Consider the following 17,935-nt stretch of genomic DNA (forward strand, 5'->3'; position numbering starts at 1 on the left):
CGCTTCCCAAGCGGCGCACTATCCAGTGCGCCACCGGGCCGGCCCTAGGGAGCTGTTTTTGCTGATAGGGAGCTTTTTCCTGCTGAGGACTCGGGACCCCCAGAAAAAAAATTCAGCTAAGGGTCTTACACAAATGAGGGTTATTTACAACTAGCTTCAGATGAATATAAAATGTGCTACTCAATTTTAAGCAGAAAAAAATGAAGCATAAATGTTCCTCCAACAAATAAAGCAAGCAATAAAAATATTCTTCAGCTCCATTTGATGGAGAAAGAGGGGGGAGAAAAGGGAGGCAGAAAGAACAAAAAAACGAGTGCAATAGAGAGAGGAAAGAGACAAGGTGAAGAGAGAACACCAGAACTTCTGCCTCCTTCTTTCTTCCTGAAGCCATCACCCAGCATCTGACGGCCATCACTCAAGCCCGTCCTAACCAACATCATGCTTTTCAGAGGCAAACAGATGGTGTCCAGTCCCAGCTCTGTCACTTGCTACCTGTGTGGCCTTGGATAAGTTATTTAACTTCTCTGATTCACAGCTTCCTTATATGTAAATAGGCCTGCCTAAACAGGCCTGGTTACACTTACCCAATCACACTAGGTTTTTCTGAGGACTCCATGAGAACACACATGTCAAGCACATAGTGGTGACAGAAGGGCAGCCTTCCAGATTTGTGCTGTCATTGCCATGCCCATTCCCACTCAGGACGGCCAGCTTCCTTCCTCCTGACAGCAACATGACCTCTGTAAGGGCCCCTGCCCTCTCACGCTTCTTCCAATAACCTGCCCTGTGTCTTGTTCTCTCGGAGGATGCTGACTCAGACGGAATTGTGCAGAAATGACAAAATGTTTTCATGATATGGGGAGGAACATACGTTTTAATCAAAAATTCAATATTGACAGATCTTAATAATGAGATATTAAAAATGCACCTTTAATATTAATTATGTCCAAATGAATACTTACCATATATGTTTAAAACAGAAAGACTAAGCAAACAATTCCACCAAGTGTATGAAATGGAACAGTATCAACAGTTTTGAAGCTTTCTGTGTACTTCCCTAGTCTTCTACTTTTCCTCTCACCCCAGGTTACCACTATCTTGAATTATGTGTTTATCCTTCTCTATTACTTCTTTATAGTTTTACCGTACATGCACCTTTAATCAATATAGTGCTTAATCTCTCACTTTAAAAAATGTTGTACAAATAGAATAATCACAAATGTGGCATTCTATGGTTTTCTTTTTTCACTCAACATTATGTTTCAGAAATTTATCCATGTTATGGCACATTTATTTTCACTGCATATAGTATTCCGCTCTAGGAACAAATCACAATGTATTTATATATTCTGTTTTAGAGATTCAGGGTTTTTTTATATGTTTCTGGTTACATAGTGAAAGAGTTTCTGTATGGTGTATGCCTAGAAGTGAAATTGCTAAGCCGTAGGGTACACAAAGCCAAATTGTTTTCCAAAATGGTTGTACCAATTATAATTCTACCAGCAATGTAGGTAATCTACATTGATATTTTCAGGCTTTTTAAGTTTTGTCAGTCTGTTAAGTGTATTATAGTATTTCACTGTGATTTTAATTTGCGTTCCCCTGATACCAATAGACAACCATTCATATGCTTCTCCCATAAAGTACCTATTAAACTCTTTTGTCTATTTTTCTATTGGGTTATTTGTATTTTTCTTTTTTCTTAATACAGAGTCTCAATTTTTAGAAAAAACTTCTATAGGATAGAACCAGTCAAATTCTAGATTTGCCAATACTTCTATTTGAAATTTGCCCTTTTTTTCATAAACATAAAGATGTTCTGAAAATATAACTTTGCAACATCCCAACCACATTGCAAAACTTCTTGGAAAGGCAAAACTGTCTTTCCAACCACATGCACTGCTTTTACTTTGGAAAATCTGATTTCTGTTAAGCGTATATTCAATTGCTTTGACACTTAGGATTAGAAATGCCTCACCTTCCATCTCAGTGATATCATAATGATGTTTTCGTAAGTTACTGCTCCAGGTTGAAAGGTAGGTGACAATTACTGCCTATTCCCCTTATCCCTTAATGATATATGCCCTATCCAGGCCTTCTTTGTGCCAGTTCCTATATGCACTACACAGCCCCTTCCTCTCCTCCTCCTCAGCCTTACAGTCAAGAAGTCTTGTTGCATGTGCTTTGGACATAATTTGACATTCAGTAAGTACTTGAATTGAGAAATGATCATAATGATACTTTTTATTGAAACAACGAAGATATTAGTGCGTTCATGTTCACAGGTGTTTCATGTGCCTCATCAATGGGCTGTGATTAAGGACTCTGGGTTGACTGAACAGGCCAAGTGCTGTAACTGGCAGATGTTAACAACATAAACTGTGTGCAGCTTTTAAAAGTAGGGTTCTTTTCCTTTCAGGTTCACCGAGCTCCCTCTTTCCGTCTCTCCTTGCACCCCTTTGCCATGTTAACAGCACCCAAAGCAGCAGAATATGCCCGCAAACACAGTAAGCCTCTTTACTTTCATCTGCTTAGAGAAGTTTAAGTAAAATTAGGAGGTTGGCTCACAGGGTAAGGTCAAAGTTGTAATGGGAATTAGATCTCTCCGGTTGACTTAAAAAGAACCAGGAGCTTTTATGACCTGATTTTCCTCCATTACCAAAATCAGAGAAGTCTTATTTTTCAGACCCTTTGGTGATGGGAGCAAAGCACTCCAGAAGGGAAGAATCTAATACTGTGGGTGGACACATTTTTTTAAAGTTTTATGTACAGATATGGCTACTATATGTGTCTGTAGGTGTCAAGTCAAGAAAGGGAGCAGCAACAAATAAAAAGACCACCAGCGCTCGACAAAGGAAGCAAATGCCACAGAATGGAAATTATCAAAAAGATTTTCAGACACACAGCCGAAGAGCAAAGTAGGTCAAAAATATAAATTGGACCTAACTGATAGCAGATGTTTTGGGAGTACTTTACTTATTTTGTGGCTAAGTCTAGCCTTTGGAGTCAGATGCTCTGGGTTTGAATGTGAAGCCTACTACTACCAGCTGTGTGACTTCAGGTGAGCTACTTAACCTCTCTGTGCCTTAATTTCCTCCTCTGCAAAATGGGAATAATAATGGTACCTACCTCTTAAGGTTGCTGGGATGATTAATTGAGATGATGCATGTGAAGAGGTTAGTACAGATCTTGGCACAGAATAAACCCCTAAGTAAATATTACTTGTTATTATCTTTTTGACATTTGAAAAGTACTAGTCACAAGTTAATTGGCTGTTCTTCTATTGATTCAAATAAGTATGCTGAGGAGAAGGTTTATATTAATATCTGTATCCCAAATGTTTCTATTTTTGGTCCCTCTCTCACTAATGAGAATTTTATCTTTTCCTGATTGGCATCTCCCTTGCTTCTGCCTTGTCCATCTGATTCCTGATTTTTATGTTACAGAATTCAGAGAATGGTCATAGATAGACAGGACTGGAGAGAAAGGAGAAAGGGAGGAGGTTTCTTTCTGCCTGGGGCTGTAATGTGCAAAGTGAAAAGAAATTTTAAAGAGAAGTCAGAGAGATCAAGTTGGTCAACATAATAAAAGCTGAGAGGGGAGAGAATCAGAAAAGCGCTACAGCTGGGTGTCTGAGATATTTGAGGGCTTTGTTGAATGAGAGATTCTGGATGAGCTGGAGGATTGTAAGGTAGGAAAGGGAGAAGAGAATTTTGAAGATTAATATACTGAGTTATGAATTGGGTTTGCATCAAGAAACACAAGTGAAAATTGAAATCCTTTTCATTTAGTTTGGTTGCTGCACTGTGCATTTTTAAAATATGAATCTCTGAATAGATTGGGCTACATGGGGCTTTAAATTTGTTCAAGTTTCAGAGACAAACCATTGACTGGTTAGAAATATAACTTTATCAGATCAACTGCCTGGATTCTTTGGTCATATTAGGGGTTTTGTTTTGTTTTGTTTTGTTTTTTTGGTGGCTGGCCAGTATGGGGATATGAACCTTTAACCTTAGTGTTACAATGCTGAGCCCTAACCAACCAAGCTAAGCAGCCAGCCCTTAAGCATTATACTATTAACAGAACGATTGCACTAGCGGGAAATCATCACCATATTGGGTTTTCTTTTAAAGGTATTTGTTAAAATGAGATTTGACAGATTTTATAGATTTTTATAGATTTTCTAGAACCATATCTTTATTTCAGAGAACTTTTTGAAATAAGATGAGGTCATTTTTTATATGAATTTGGAGACAGCAAGCTTTAGAAAGGAAAACAACAATCAATCAAAAACAGTAAACTCCAGATATAACACACATAAACACCTGTGCACACAAACATACTGACAATCTGGACTTCAAAACTTAATCATGAAAAAATAGATCTCTGAAACAGGGGTTTAGACCCCCTGAGACTCATCTATGGACCCCATGTAATGAAAACCTGGCTCTAAAGATTACTCACTGGTATATTATTTTTAAAATATAACTTCACTCCATATATGTTTCTTTTAAGCCACTGAGGATTGTTGGCTTCTCGGTGGAAGCAGATCTTTTATTTCCTGATTATTTCTCAAATGTATATAAATTTTCAGTGAAAATTCAGTAATTATTGCCATTAGTGAATTGACAATAGTTGTATGGTCCTTAGGTGACCACTATAAAACCACTGTGTCTTGTCTGTACGGATCAAGAGACTCATTTCTATAAGCTGATTGATGCTTTTAAGCCCAGGAGTGTCAGGAGAAGGGCCAGGTCCTCTGAAATGGATCCCTTCCATCAAGGGCCCTTCTTGATAATCAAACAACAGAAAATCCACTTGTGTGTTTGGTTTTTTTCCATGCTTTATTATTTGTGTATTTTATGCATTTTTTCCAACTCCTGGGTAATATAGTTTTTAAACTGGTTTTAAAAGTTATAATAGTAATACATAGTAATAGTAATTTTATAATAATAGCAAATAATAGTAAAAATTTCAACCATACAGAAAATGTAAAGTGAAAAGTAAAAGACTACCTCTTCACCACACTCCTTTCCCACACCTTAAAAATAACTACTGTTAATATTTCTTATGATATGTTGCTTTGTTGCTTCACCCCCCCATGATTTATCACCCCACTTCCCCTGGGTGGTGGAGACGCAAAGGATTACTCAAAGCCCATCTCTTCTGAGCAGTGAGAGACCCTGAAATGGTTAATCTCCTGCTGGAACCCTCAAGCAAGAGGCATCCCTTCCTTGGAAAATTAACCCCAAATTGGGGTTCTCTTCCTGCATTTATTTTCCAGACCAGGAGGTTACAGGAAGAGAACATAGGTGGGGTTATAGTTTAACAATATAGGCTGGTAACTTTCAGTGAAACAAACCAGATGACATTCCATTAGACAATTAAGTGATCTTACAGTAATTTCTCAGTATCTTTACATAACAATCACTAACTAGTCTGTCCTTGAGCCAGCAACCTTGCTGTGCCACAAATCTTTATCTTACACCAGAGACTTTATAGCCTGAGGAAAATTTCCAGTCCTCTGCCAGGTCAATATTTGAAACTGCAAGGCTTTGGAAAACCAGGCCCTGTGAAGTACATATGCTTTATAGTATATTCCACAGTGATAGTAAAATATTTGCTACAGATAAATGTATAAATATACATATATAGTTTCATTGGCTTGTTAGAACTTTTAATTAAAGAAATAAATATTTTACTAAATGGATGAAAAATATGCTTCCACAGTTTGATGTTTAAAGAATTTTTTCATTTTATATATTTGGGCTTAGTTTTTTTCTTTAGGATTTGTAGATATTATGTCTTTTTTTTTTTTTTTTTTTTTGGCGAAAAAAAATTTTTTTATTTCAAAATTAAAAAAAAAACTTTTTTTAAAATTTTTTTTTTTTTTTTTTTTTTTTTTTTTTAGCTGAAGAACAACTTTTTAATCTCAAGATTAAAAACAATACTTTATTCAGAATTTTCTGTTTATTTTCAGCCACTGAATTTCTTCATAAAGTAAGGAAAAATTATAAAAACAAACAAACTAGGTTTTCTGGGAAATAGTTTTAAAGATTTCTTTTTTATTGTACTGGCATTAGTAGATGATTTATTAGTCAAAATAGGTGGGAACAGCATCATTTCCTAGGAAAATGTCAATACTGGTCACATTACTAGGAAATGAATTTGGAATGGACAGGAACATACCAAAGAGCTAGCAGACACCAGACTGCAGACACCGGACTTCCTGAGTCCTGGCTGGCCACTTAATAACTTGGGTGAGTTACTTATTCTCTCTATGCTTCAGTTTCTAATCTATAAAAAGAAAATCATAAGAATACCTATCTCATAGAGTTGTTAGAAGGACTAAATGAGTTAATATATGTGTAAAGGCTTAGAAAAGTGCCAGGACCATAGCAAGCACTAATATAATTACTCCCTTTATTACTGCTCCTGAAGAATTCACAATATCATGGAAGGAAACAAGACAGAGAGGGGAAAATTTATGTTTAAATTCAAAGCAATATATCAGAAAGTCAAAATGATATGCTACAAGCATAATACATTCATGCTAAGGGGCCCAAAACTGATTTGGTTTGGGTAGAGTTGGTCAAAAGAAGTATAAGTTTGTTATTATTTTTTTAATTTGGAAATAATTTCAAGCTTAGAGAAAACGTTGCAAGGAAAGTACAAAGAACCTGCATATTCCTTTTACCCAGATTCACCAATTGTTAACGTTTTGTTCCATTAGCTTTATCATTGTCTCTCTGTCTCTCTCTCTGTATGTACACACTTTTTTTCTGAGCCATTAGCAGTTATATACACCTTACCACTTTACCTCTCTGTACTTCAGTATGTATTTCCTAAGAACAAAGTCATTCTCTTAAATAACCACAGTACAGTTACCAACTTCGGAATATAACATTGGTACTTCAATCTCCCATCTACATACCAATTTTGTCAACTGACCCAATAATGTCCTTTTAAAGCATTTTTTCCTTGTGTACAGGATCCAGTGTGGGATCACATATTGCATTTAGCTGAGAAATATAACTGGATTTCCAAATCTATCAGAATAGTTCCATGGAAATTTTTTTGTACCTACATTCATCTAATCCATTTTAGCAAGTTAGTATCTGACATGTGACCTTAACTTCCTATAGACTGAAAGCTAATGTCTGTGTCTATGTTAAATTGATGTCTTGATACCCAAATCATCTTTTTATTCTGCAGGTCACTTAGAAACTTGGAATTGAACCATGGAACTTCATAAGTTTCTGGGAGCAGACAAGAAATATCATCTTAAAACTGCAGCTCTTGCCAGCACATTTTTCTTTACAGTTAGCTTTTGATGCCAACTCCATTGAAATGTTATTTTTGATGTTGAGTTTTCTTCTCTTAGAAGCACATTGCACAGCTACATTTTGATAAGAAAAAAACGTGTGCATCTTATGTCACTTCATTGTGACTGGAATACTTTTGGAAAATTCAGAGAGTATATAGTGTTTCTGTGTCAGAGCTAGCTGGCTTTGTAGCATATTTTACAAATGTGTAGCATTGAATATTGCACGGTGGTGGAGTAGGAGTCAGTTTTCCAAAGTTTTAATCCAAAATAAAATTGATATGTCATTGATTGCCTTTACTATGTTCACATATGGGAAAAAATTCAAATCATTTCAATAAAGCATTAAAAGAAAAATGCGTGCAGGCTTGCTCTCAGCAGAATATAGGGACTACTAGGAAAAGAAAATGTTATAGGTTTTTGGTACCTTTCCAAAAATGCTGGTTAGGTGCGTGGCTTAGCCTGTCAATGTATGTAATAGCAATTTGATAAAATGAATGTCGGTACAGATTATACCTTTCTTAAGGTTTTGGTGAATCATCTTTCTGCAGAACAGTTTTCATTGGCATGTGCAAAAACACGCATTGGGTTTGTTGACTTCTGCTGAAAATAGTGGTGTGTTCCCATGTGGGCTTGTGGCTGGGGATACCAATGCAGACTTTTCACACTGAGTTTAATTACGGTTGTGACAGATTTACCAGTAGACCTTCAGCATTAGACAAAGGAGGGTATCAGTGACCTGAGGTCCCTGCATACACTGCCAGATGTCCAGCATCATAAAACTTTGCCCAGTTTTCTTTTGTCTAGCTCTGCTAGTTTTGGGGAAATTTTTTTTCTTTGTGGCTATTACTGTCTCTCCTTTCACCATCTCTATATTTGCTTTATGTGCTGCCTGAGGATTTTCACAAATGGCATTGTGAACATACTTCTGGCTGTGGTTGGAGACACTTTTAGAGTCCCTCCATGGGTCTGAAGCACAAAAGTATTCAATTTCATTTTTCTACGTACATATGAGATGACGAAAGATGATCTGGGGTTTGGAATTTTCCTCTACCCCTGCATATCTGAGGAGTACTTCTAAATCAATAGGTTGGCAGCGATGGTTAATGCTCTTCAGGCAGTCACTGGGGTTCAATGAAACAGTGACACTTTGGGGAGAGAAAACACAGGCAAATTGTGCTAGTTTTAAAAACAAAAAGCAGCCCTAAAAGATAGGTGGCAGGGGCAGGGGAATGGAAGGATCCTGTGTATTTTCCTGCTCTTTGAATGTCTCACAGACTCTCGAGAAATCTCTTTATTTTCAGCTAAAGATGTGTTTAATCTCAAGACAAAATATACCTATTTCCAAAATTTACCACTTTTACCAGCAACTCAAAGTCATACATTTAAAAATTGATTTTATTATTTTTCATCTCATTAATGTAACATATATTTATAACAGGAAACTAAGGGAATAGAAAGCAGAAAAACAAAAAAATTAAAACATAAAATTAGGACCTATAATCTTGCCATTCATTGATAACCATGATTGACATGTTGATGTATATACACAGTTCTAATCTTTTTTTCCCTACATAAACATATGCAAAATCTTTTTTATCAAATCCATATCACACTGATGAAGTAATTTAAGAAATGTAATTATCTTTCAATTGGAAAATTTTTTATTTGGGATATTTTGTTGCCCCTTTGCACTTCGAGTTTTTCTGGAACTCATATAATTCTCATGAGTTACCTCCGATGGAACCACCAACCTCCATCTCAGCAGTTTCCATAGGCAAACATTGCAAAATGCTGGGCATGTAATGTATTTCCAGCGAGCTGCATAGGATGAGAAGTGCGCCCTTTGTCTCCAAGGTCATAATGGCTCTGCTGACTTCAATGCCTTTCACTGGAGCTAGTGAGGACAACTCGAAAATGCCAGAGAGAATGAGAGCCCCCTGCCCCATGATCTCAAATGGAAAAAAAAAAGAGAACACAGAAATCCCTTTACGCACTACCCCAGGTCCCTTTTGTGTTGTTCTTGCCAACACAGCAGCCGTCCTGCTATATATACCAGCTGCCACACTTGTCCCCATCACTCTGGACGCTGACCATCGCTGTCAACAACCATGGGGAAGGTGAGCCAATCAAGTGCCATATCATGTCTACCGAGTGTCTGCTGTGTGTGGGGATGTACCTTCCAGCTGACTGTCTGCTGTCACCTTATTTTCCACCGCAGATCACCTTCTACGAGGACCGGGGATTCAAGGGCCGCTGCTATGAGTGCAGCAGCGACTGCCCCAACCTGCAGCCCTACTTCAGCCGTTGCAACTCCATCCGGGTGGACAGTGGCTGCTGGATGCTCTACGAGCGCCCCAACTACCAGGGCCACCAGTACTTCCTGCGGCGTGGCGAGTACCCTGACTACCAGCAGTGGATGGGCCTCAGCGACGTGGTCCGCTCCTGCCACACAATTCCTTATGTGAGTCTTGCTTCAACCTAACTACTGTGAAAGCTTCAGTGATCACTGTCCATCAATTCCTGTTTATAAAAGTCAGTTTTTTCCAATTCGGGACTAATATTCACAGTAAGGATAGCAAGGCCTGACCCTCAAACATTAAAGAAAAGTGTGAACAGTAATATGTCTGTTTTTCTTATGTAAGAACATCAATATTGTTTTAGGGCACAAGAAATCACAGGAACATAGACTTTAAAATGCAACTTGGTAGCATCAAGGTGATTCCTAATTTTTAAATAAAAATCACCTTGTTCGGTAAAGAAAAAAAAATCTACCTAGATCATTCTTTTCTAGTGAAAAAAAAATTAACAGATCATGGGAGCACAATATAGGCACAATGTATTCTGACTGTATTGGTGATTTTTTTCACTACATTCTATAAACATGCTGATCTAGAAACTAGAACAATATGTTTCAGCTTGTGTGGCCTCATATTTTCCAGCAGTCATTATGAACTAGTTGTTTACAAGGGTCAGAGACAGATTGTTGATTCGGATTCACAGGACATGCTCCTCACCAAAGAGTTGCTTCCTGTTTTTTAATCAGGTGAAGCATGTGTTTATGCTTTCTGATGGCAACAAATTATGTGGTGTGGCCAAGAGATTAAAGAACTGAAATAAAATTTAGGCTAGAAAAAAATCCACAGATACACAGAGATGTAAGTAAAATAGACATTTCCTTGGGGCAAGAAACTCAAATGGTACAAATGACTTGGCAAAATATCATTTGAAAAGACATGTGAACGCAAGAGCAAATATGAATCGTAAATTATGAGTGCAAAAAGTGACTTGAAATCAAGCTTGACAGGACTCCGTTACATGAATCATATTGGAAATGAGGGTTAAAATCTTCTCTGCAAACTCACTAAGGTGGTGACAGATGGTTGCTTACAAAGGAAATGTTTTCGTTCTCTGTATTTCAACGTTTGTTTCTTACACAAGATCTCCAGTTCACTGATTCGGTCAGCTGTATTTATTTATTTATTTTTTTAAATTGAATACTCTTCCTAATTTGTTAGAACAACAATATAAAACCTGGGATTAGGGAAGAAACATATTTCACAGGATGTCTTAAATCCATGCTTCACGAAGATGCAAAAAAGGATCACTTTTACTGACATCAAAGATGCACGCCATTTATTTTTCTTCTTTTGTTTTTTGTCACAACAGACCAGCTCTCACAGGCTAAGGCTGTACGAGAGAGATGACTACCGAGGCCTTGTGTACGAGCTCACTGAGGACTGCCCTGGCATCCACGACCGCTTCCGTCTCCACGAGATCTACTCCCTCCACGTGCTGGAGGGCTGCTGGGTGCTCTACGAGATGCCCAACTACCGCGGAAGGCAGTACCTGCTGAGGCCGGGGGACTACAGGCGCTACCACGACTGGGGGGCCATGGATGCCAAAGTTGGCTCTCTGAAACGGGCCATCGATTTGTACTAGGCTGTGCTTTTCTTTTGTTATGATCCACATAGAAACACAATAAATGTGCAAATTGTGTTCCTGGCACTAAGTGGCTCTTGCTTATCTTTAAATAATAACTGAATTCTAATAAATGGTGAACCCAGGTAACCTACCTGACCTTAAAGGTGTTTGAAAAGTGTTTGGAAGGTCCACTTCCTGTTAGTCAGGCAACGGTATTTATGAAGTAGTCACTCCTGTCATGGGAAGGAGAGAGAAGTGACTGTTTCTGCCTTCCATGACCTACCTCCTGAGGGAAAAAGGAAAAATGAACATAATGAACAACTATTAGAACCCATACAAAGGAGAAAATACAGAACCTGTTATGTCTGGAACACCAGAGTCAAGGGATTGCTGGAGGGATTAGAGTAGCTGAAGTCCCAGGCAAGATTAGTCAAGAAAAGGTGCATTTCCTTCAAGACAGGAACTTGAAACAGAATGTCAAAAGTAGAGAAGGTCAAACGTGCTTGGTTAGGTCATCTGGTAGGAAAAGTGTTAACCTAAGAGTTAAATAGCCTGACTTCTTATCCTGCCCCTGCCACTTACTGGTAGAGTGACCAACTTAGCCTAGTTTTCCAGGGCCCTTTTTAGCACTGAATGTCTTCCATCCCAGAAAGCCCCTCAATTTCATTTTTTTTTTTAAATTTTATTTTGTCGATATACAATGAGGTTGATTATTGTGGCCCATTACTGAAACCCCCCTCCCTCCTCCCTCTCCCCCTTCCCACCCAACAGTATCCTTTCTGTTTGCTTGTTGTATCAACTTCAAGGAGTTGTAGTTGTTAAGCCCTCAATTTCAATTGGTTTATTTTTTTGAGCAAGTCACTTCCTATCCTCTCTGTGACTAAATTACCTTATTGAAAACTACAAGTAATAATAAATTCCCATCTTAGTAAAACCATGGATAATTGTGATAAAACTATGGGAAAAGACTGTGAACACACAGTCTTTTCCCTTTAAATTATTGTACAAATGTAAATGTGAGAAATTAATGTTTCCTTAGTGTCCCTCAAACTCATCACCACAATATGGCCATCTTTATTTTGGACTCCAATATGAATTTTTATTGAGACTCAATTATCAATGATTCTATTATGCAGAGATACTAATAAGTGCTATCCTGCATATCTCTGGAATTTCTTTCCACTATAGAAGAGCTGCTCTCCCAGAGTGTTTGTTCCTTTTCCAAATTTATATAAGCAAAAATAATGTTCTGTCCCAGTTGACTTCTTTGTAGAAATTGATAAGCTGATTCTAAAATCCATATGGGATTGCAAGGGACCCAGAATAGCCAAAACAGTCTTGAGAAAGAACAAAAAGTCAGAGTATTTACACTTCCCAATTTCAAAACTTACCACAAAACAACAGTGATCAAGACAATAAGGTACAGACATAAGAACAGACATATAGATGAATGAAATAGAACTGGGAGCCTAGAAATAAACCCATGTGTCTATGTTCAACTGATTCTTGACCAAAGTGCTAAGACCATTCAATGGAGAAAGAATAGTCTTTTCAGTAAATGGTGCTAGAACTAGTGGATATCCACATACAAAAGAATGAAGCTGGATGCCTATCTCATACCATATATCAAAATTAACTCAAAATGCATCAAAGACCTAAATGAAAGAGTTCAAACTATAAAACTCTTGAAAGAAAACATAGGCATACATCTTTTGACCTTTTATTAGGCAATAATTTCTTAAATATGACACCAAAGCACACACAAAAAATGGGAAAAAAATTATACTTCATCAAAATTAAGAACTTTTATATATCAAGGGACACTAACAAGAAAGTGAAAAGGCAGCTCATAGAATGGGAGAAAATATTTACAAACCACATATCTGATAAGGTTCTAGTATCCAGAATATTTAAAGAACTTGTACAACTCAACAACAAAAAGACAAACAATTAAAAAATGGGCAAAGGACTTAAATATACGGTTTCCAAAAAACATTTTTAAATGGTCAACACGCAAAAGAAAAAATACTCAACATCATTACTCATTAGGGGAATTCAAATCAAAACCACAATGGGATACCACTACAGGATGGTTATAATAATTTTCTTTAAAAAAAAAAAACAGAAAATAAGTGTTGGTGAGTATGTCAAAAAATTAGAACACTCATAAATTGCTGGTCAGAATATAAAATGGTGCAGCTGCTGTGGAAAACCATTTGGTAGGTGAATCAAGTGTTACAAAGCCCTTTACAGTCAGTTAAATACTGAGATCTTATAGCCAGGCCGAAGAAATCAGCCTGCCACCTATCAATCAATTGATCAATCCATTAGAATATACTAGAACTCCTGTAAGAGCCAAAGAATCTCAGGGTTGGTAGAGACAGAGCAGGATATTTGGGTGCTTAGCCTTGTGGAAATCTGAAAAAAGTAAGACATTGGACCTACTGCATCAAGGGACACTACCAAGAAAGTGAAAAGATAGTCTGAAAAGATAACATCTAAAACAAGCTATTGGTATAGAGAGGCAATTAGCTTAGCCCTGGTCACACTCTTGCCCATCCTAGACCCCCACCCTCAAGAGAGCCTCCAGGCTGTCTGTCTACACCAGCTGGCCAAGTTTCTGGGTTGTTTTTACCTCCCTCCAGTCTTCCTAAGTCACCAGGGACAGAACTAGAGGGCATCAGAACCAGTGAATGTGGTAAAGTGACCGAGAGAAAGTAGGTATCTGTGCATGTGTATGGCTTTTGTGACTTGGAACATCCATAGGCTAACATCATGTGGGAGAGTTACTGTTTTCCAGAATAGAATAGAAACCATTATTTTTGGTTTAACTGTCTTTTATGTTTCCAGAGCTCTATCTATCCACCTAATTAATTAATAATTAATTATAGGGGATAGAGAACTGTGACATGGTTCCTATTCTTGAGTTATAACCCTGGAGAGACTAAACCTGGAAAAGAAGAAGCCACATGAGAAAGACAACACGTTAGTGCTAAGCTGGGCAGTGATGAGGGGATGTGGATGCTCAGAGAAGGGAGAGAGGAGTGAGGGCTGGTTCTGAGAGGAGACTTCCTGGGAAGAAGGGCTGGACTGCCTTGAAGACTGGTGGCATTTGGCAAGCTTCAAGGAAATTCTTAGAAACAGCTCACTTCCACAGGCCCAGATCATCACAGACACCATGAATCTAAAAGGCAAAATGGAAAAAAAAATCTCCTTAAGTAGCCCTTTCAGGCTGCCAAAATTTAAGACAAATGTACCCATAGTTTTCAGGGTGACTTCTGTCTATTCCCTCTATTTCTCTACTTAACCAAAGAGTTCAACAGAACAGTGGGGATGGTGACATTTTTTCTAACTTATTCTTGATATATTGATCTTCTTTTTCCACATGGCTTCCAAGACCTCCAAAGCATTTTATATTTTTAATTTTTTATTTTAACATTTACTTGTACATATTTGTAGGGTACAGTGTGTTGTTTCAATACATGCATATACTGCATAATGATTCACTTAAGGTAGACAGCAGAGTGTTGTACCCATTAGTCCACCACTTCTCCCTTCTCCCCGCCTGCCGCCTGTGCCCCCCACCCCCGTTATTGTTCTACTCTTACTTCCGTAAGAACCACTTTTTTATTTTTTAGGTTCCACATATGAGTGAGATCATGCACATGCAGTATTTGTCTTTCTGTGCCTGGCTTACTTCACTTAACATCATGGTTTCCGGTTCCATCCATGTTGCTGCAAATGATAGGATATCATTTCTTTTTATAGCTGAACAATATTCCATTGTGAATGTACTCCACAGTTGTTGTTTTTTATCCATTCATTCATTCGTGGATATTTAGGTTGATTCCATTTCTTGACTATTGAGAATTGTACTATAATGAACATGGGAGTACAGGTGTCTTTTCAATATATTGATTTCATTTCCTTTGTTTATATACCCAGTAGTGGGATAGCTGGATCCTAGCAGAGATCTATTTTTAGTTCTCTGAGGAAACTCCATACTGTTTTCCACAATGGCTGCATCAATTTACACTCCCACCAACAATGTAGGAGAGTTCCTTTTTCTCCACATCTTCACCAGCATTTGTTATTGTCTGTCTTTTTGAAATAGCCATTCTAACTGGGGTAAGGTGTTATTTCATTGTTGTTTTAATTTGCATTTCCTTGATGATTAATGATGTTGAGCATTTTCTTGTATGCCTGTTGGTTGGCCATTTGTATGTTTTGTTTTGAGAAATGTCAGTTCGGGTCCTTTGCCCAATTTTAATTGAGTTTTTTTTGTGTGTGTGTGGGGGGGGGGGTTTGCTGTTGATTTGAGTTCCTTGTATATTCTGGATATTACCCCCTTGTCTGATGTGTAGTGTGCAAACATTTTCTCCCATTCTGTAGGTTGTCTCTTCACTTTGTTTATTTTGTCCTTTGCTGTGCAGAACCTTTTTAGTTTGATGTCCAATTTGTCTATTTTTGCTTTAGTTGTCTGCGCCCTTGTAGTCTTATCCAAAAAAATGCTGACCACTCCCACTTTGTGTAGCATTTCCCTTGTGTTTTCTTCTAGTAGTTTCATAGTTTTGGGTCTTAAATTTAGGTCTTTAATCCATTTTGAGTTCATTTTTATGTATGGTAAGAGATAGAGGTCTTGTTTCAGTCTTCTGCATGAGGATGTCCAGTTTTCCCAGAATCATTTGTTTAAGAGACTATCCTTCCCCCAGTATATACTTTAGGCATCTTGGTCAAAAATCAGTTGTCTATAAGTGCATGGGTTTATTTCGGGGCTCTCTAATTCTGTTCCATTGGTCAATTTGTCTGATTTTATGCCAGTACCATGCTGTTTTGGTTACTATAGCTTTACATGTATTTTGAAATCAGGAAGTATGATGCCTCCAACTTTGTTCTTTTTGTTCAAGATTGCTTTCACTGTATGGGGTCTTTTGTGATTCCATACAAAATTTAAGATCATTCTTTCTATTTCTGAGAAGAATGTCACTGTTATTTTGATAGGGATTACATTTAGTCTATAGACTGCTTTGGGTATTATGGACATTTTGATGATGTTAATTCATCAACCCATGAATATGGCATATCTTCCCATTTATTTGTCTCTTCTTCAATTTCTCTCACCAATGTTTTATAGTTTTCATTGTAGACATCTTTCACCTCCTTGGTTAAATTTACTCCTAGGTATTTCATTTTTTTTGGTAGCCATTGTAAATGGAATTACTTTCTTGATTTCTTCTTTAGCTATTTTGGGATTCCATTGAATGTTATGTGTTTCTTTTCTCTTGCTGCTTTCAATAGTCTTCCTTTGTCTTTGGTTTTTAGTAATTTGATTATGATGTGCTTTGGGGGTATTCTTCTTTGGATTGAATTTGGTTGGTGACCTCTGAGCTTCCTGTACCTAGATGTTGTCAACTCTCTCCACACTTGGGAAATTTTTAGTCATTATTTCCTTAAATTTGCTTTCTCGGTCTCTTCCTTTTTTGTTTCCCTCAGGTATACCAATTATGTGGAGGTTATTTTGCTTGAAGGAGTCCCATAATTTGCTGCATTTGTTTTATTTTTTCTTATTCTTTTTTTTTCTTTTTGCTCTTCTGATTGGATAATTTTGTGTGTTCTGTCTTCAAGCTCACTGATTCTTTCTGTTTGATTAAGTCTGCTGTTGAAGCTTTCTATAGAGCTTTTCAGTTCAGATTACGTATTCTTTATTTCTTGAATTTCTATTTTTTAATTGATTCTATTGTTTTGTTAACTTTCTTGTTCTGCTCTTGAATTCTTTTCCAAATACCATTTAATTTTCTATCTGCATTTTCTTGTGATGCGCTCAACATCCTTAAAAGGGTTATTCTGAATTCTCTGTCAGACATTTCATAAATTCACTGTTCTTTTGGGTCCATTGCTGGTGCTCTGTTTGTTTCCTTTGGTGGTGTCATAGTTCACTATTCTCTCTCAATCTCTGTTTCCTTACATTGATCCTTGGGCATTTGAGGAGATGGCTACCTCTTCCAAGTTTTATAGGTGTTCTTTTGTGTTGTTTGACATTTACTGGTTAATATCAGAACTTTTTCTCTGGTCTGTGGGGTTTGTTTGTTTGTTTGTTTGTTTTTATGTTTTGTGGTGAATTAATAGCTACCATCACTATTTAAACTCTGCACTGAAACTAATTTGCTGTACTGTGGTTAATTCTTAGGTTGGAGGAAGCTTCCTGTGGGGATTGCAACTTGAGCTCTGTGCCTGAGCTAGATTGCTGCTTTGCTGCTGTTTCTCAAACTAGGGAAAGGTTTTTGTGTGGATCAGATTTTAATTGTTGGCCTTTTAGTCATTTCCAGGTCTTGTGGGGTTACCACAGACACAACTGGGCTGGGTGGAAATTCCAGCCTAGGACTGAGTCTTTCCCACAAACTGTGCTCCATCCCCCTACCTCCCCCATAGTTCTATCACCCTGACTGGTCTCCACTGTGTGGCTCCCATGCCAATCAGAAGGGAGATCAGGTACCCACATGGTGCCCCAATGCTCCCCGGGCATTAGTAATATGAAAATGAGAAAAAGGGAGAAATTCCGCTGTTAGTCAAATCAGGCTGAAATCACTGACAGACCTGATACAATCATACACACACACACACACAAGCACACACACACAAGCACACACATCCCCAAGCCTCTGTTACAGCTTGAACAACAACTGGCTT

General features: G+C 37.6%; 1 protein-coding gene across 3 annotated transcripts; it reads left to right on the forward strand.

The window, feature by feature from the left end:
- The first annotated feature begins 2,417 nt into the window (after positions 1-2,417).
- On the forward strand, positions 2,418-11,332 carry CRYGA (crystallin, gamma A). 3 transcript variants are annotated; one of them, XM_008567996.1, is made up of 4 exons: positions 2,418-2,507; positions 2,798-2,918; positions 7,216-9,788; positions 10,994-11,332. In XM_008567996.1, exons 3-4 carry the CDS (start codon positions 9,282-9,284, stop codon positions 11,264-11,266), a joined length of 780 nt encoding a protein of 259 aa, XP_008566218.1. In that variant the 5' UTR covers positions 2,418-2,507; positions 2,798-2,918; positions 7,216-9,281; the 3' UTR covers positions 11,267-11,332. The 3 variants fall into 3 exon arrangements, with proteins under 3 accessions (XP_008566218.1, XP_008566219.1, XP_008566220.1); XM_008567997.1 differs by lacking the exons at positions 2,418-2,507; positions 2,798-2,918 and adding an exon at positions 2,926-3,061; XM_008567998.1 differs by lacking the exons at positions 2,418-2,507; positions 2,798-2,918 and having other exon boundaries at positions 9,359-9,444; positions 9,546-9,788.
- The last annotated feature ends 6,603 nt before the right edge of the window (positions 11,333-17,935 follow it).

The sequence above is a fragment of the Galeopterus variegatus genome, unplaced genomic scaffold (assembly GCF_000696425.1).
Source record: "Galeopterus variegatus unplaced genomic scaffold, G_variegatus-3.0.2 Scaffold366, whole genome shotgun sequence".
Classification (NCBI taxonomy): domain Eukaryota; kingdom Metazoa; phylum Chordata; class Mammalia; order Dermoptera; family Cynocephalidae; genus Galeopterus; species Galeopterus variegatus.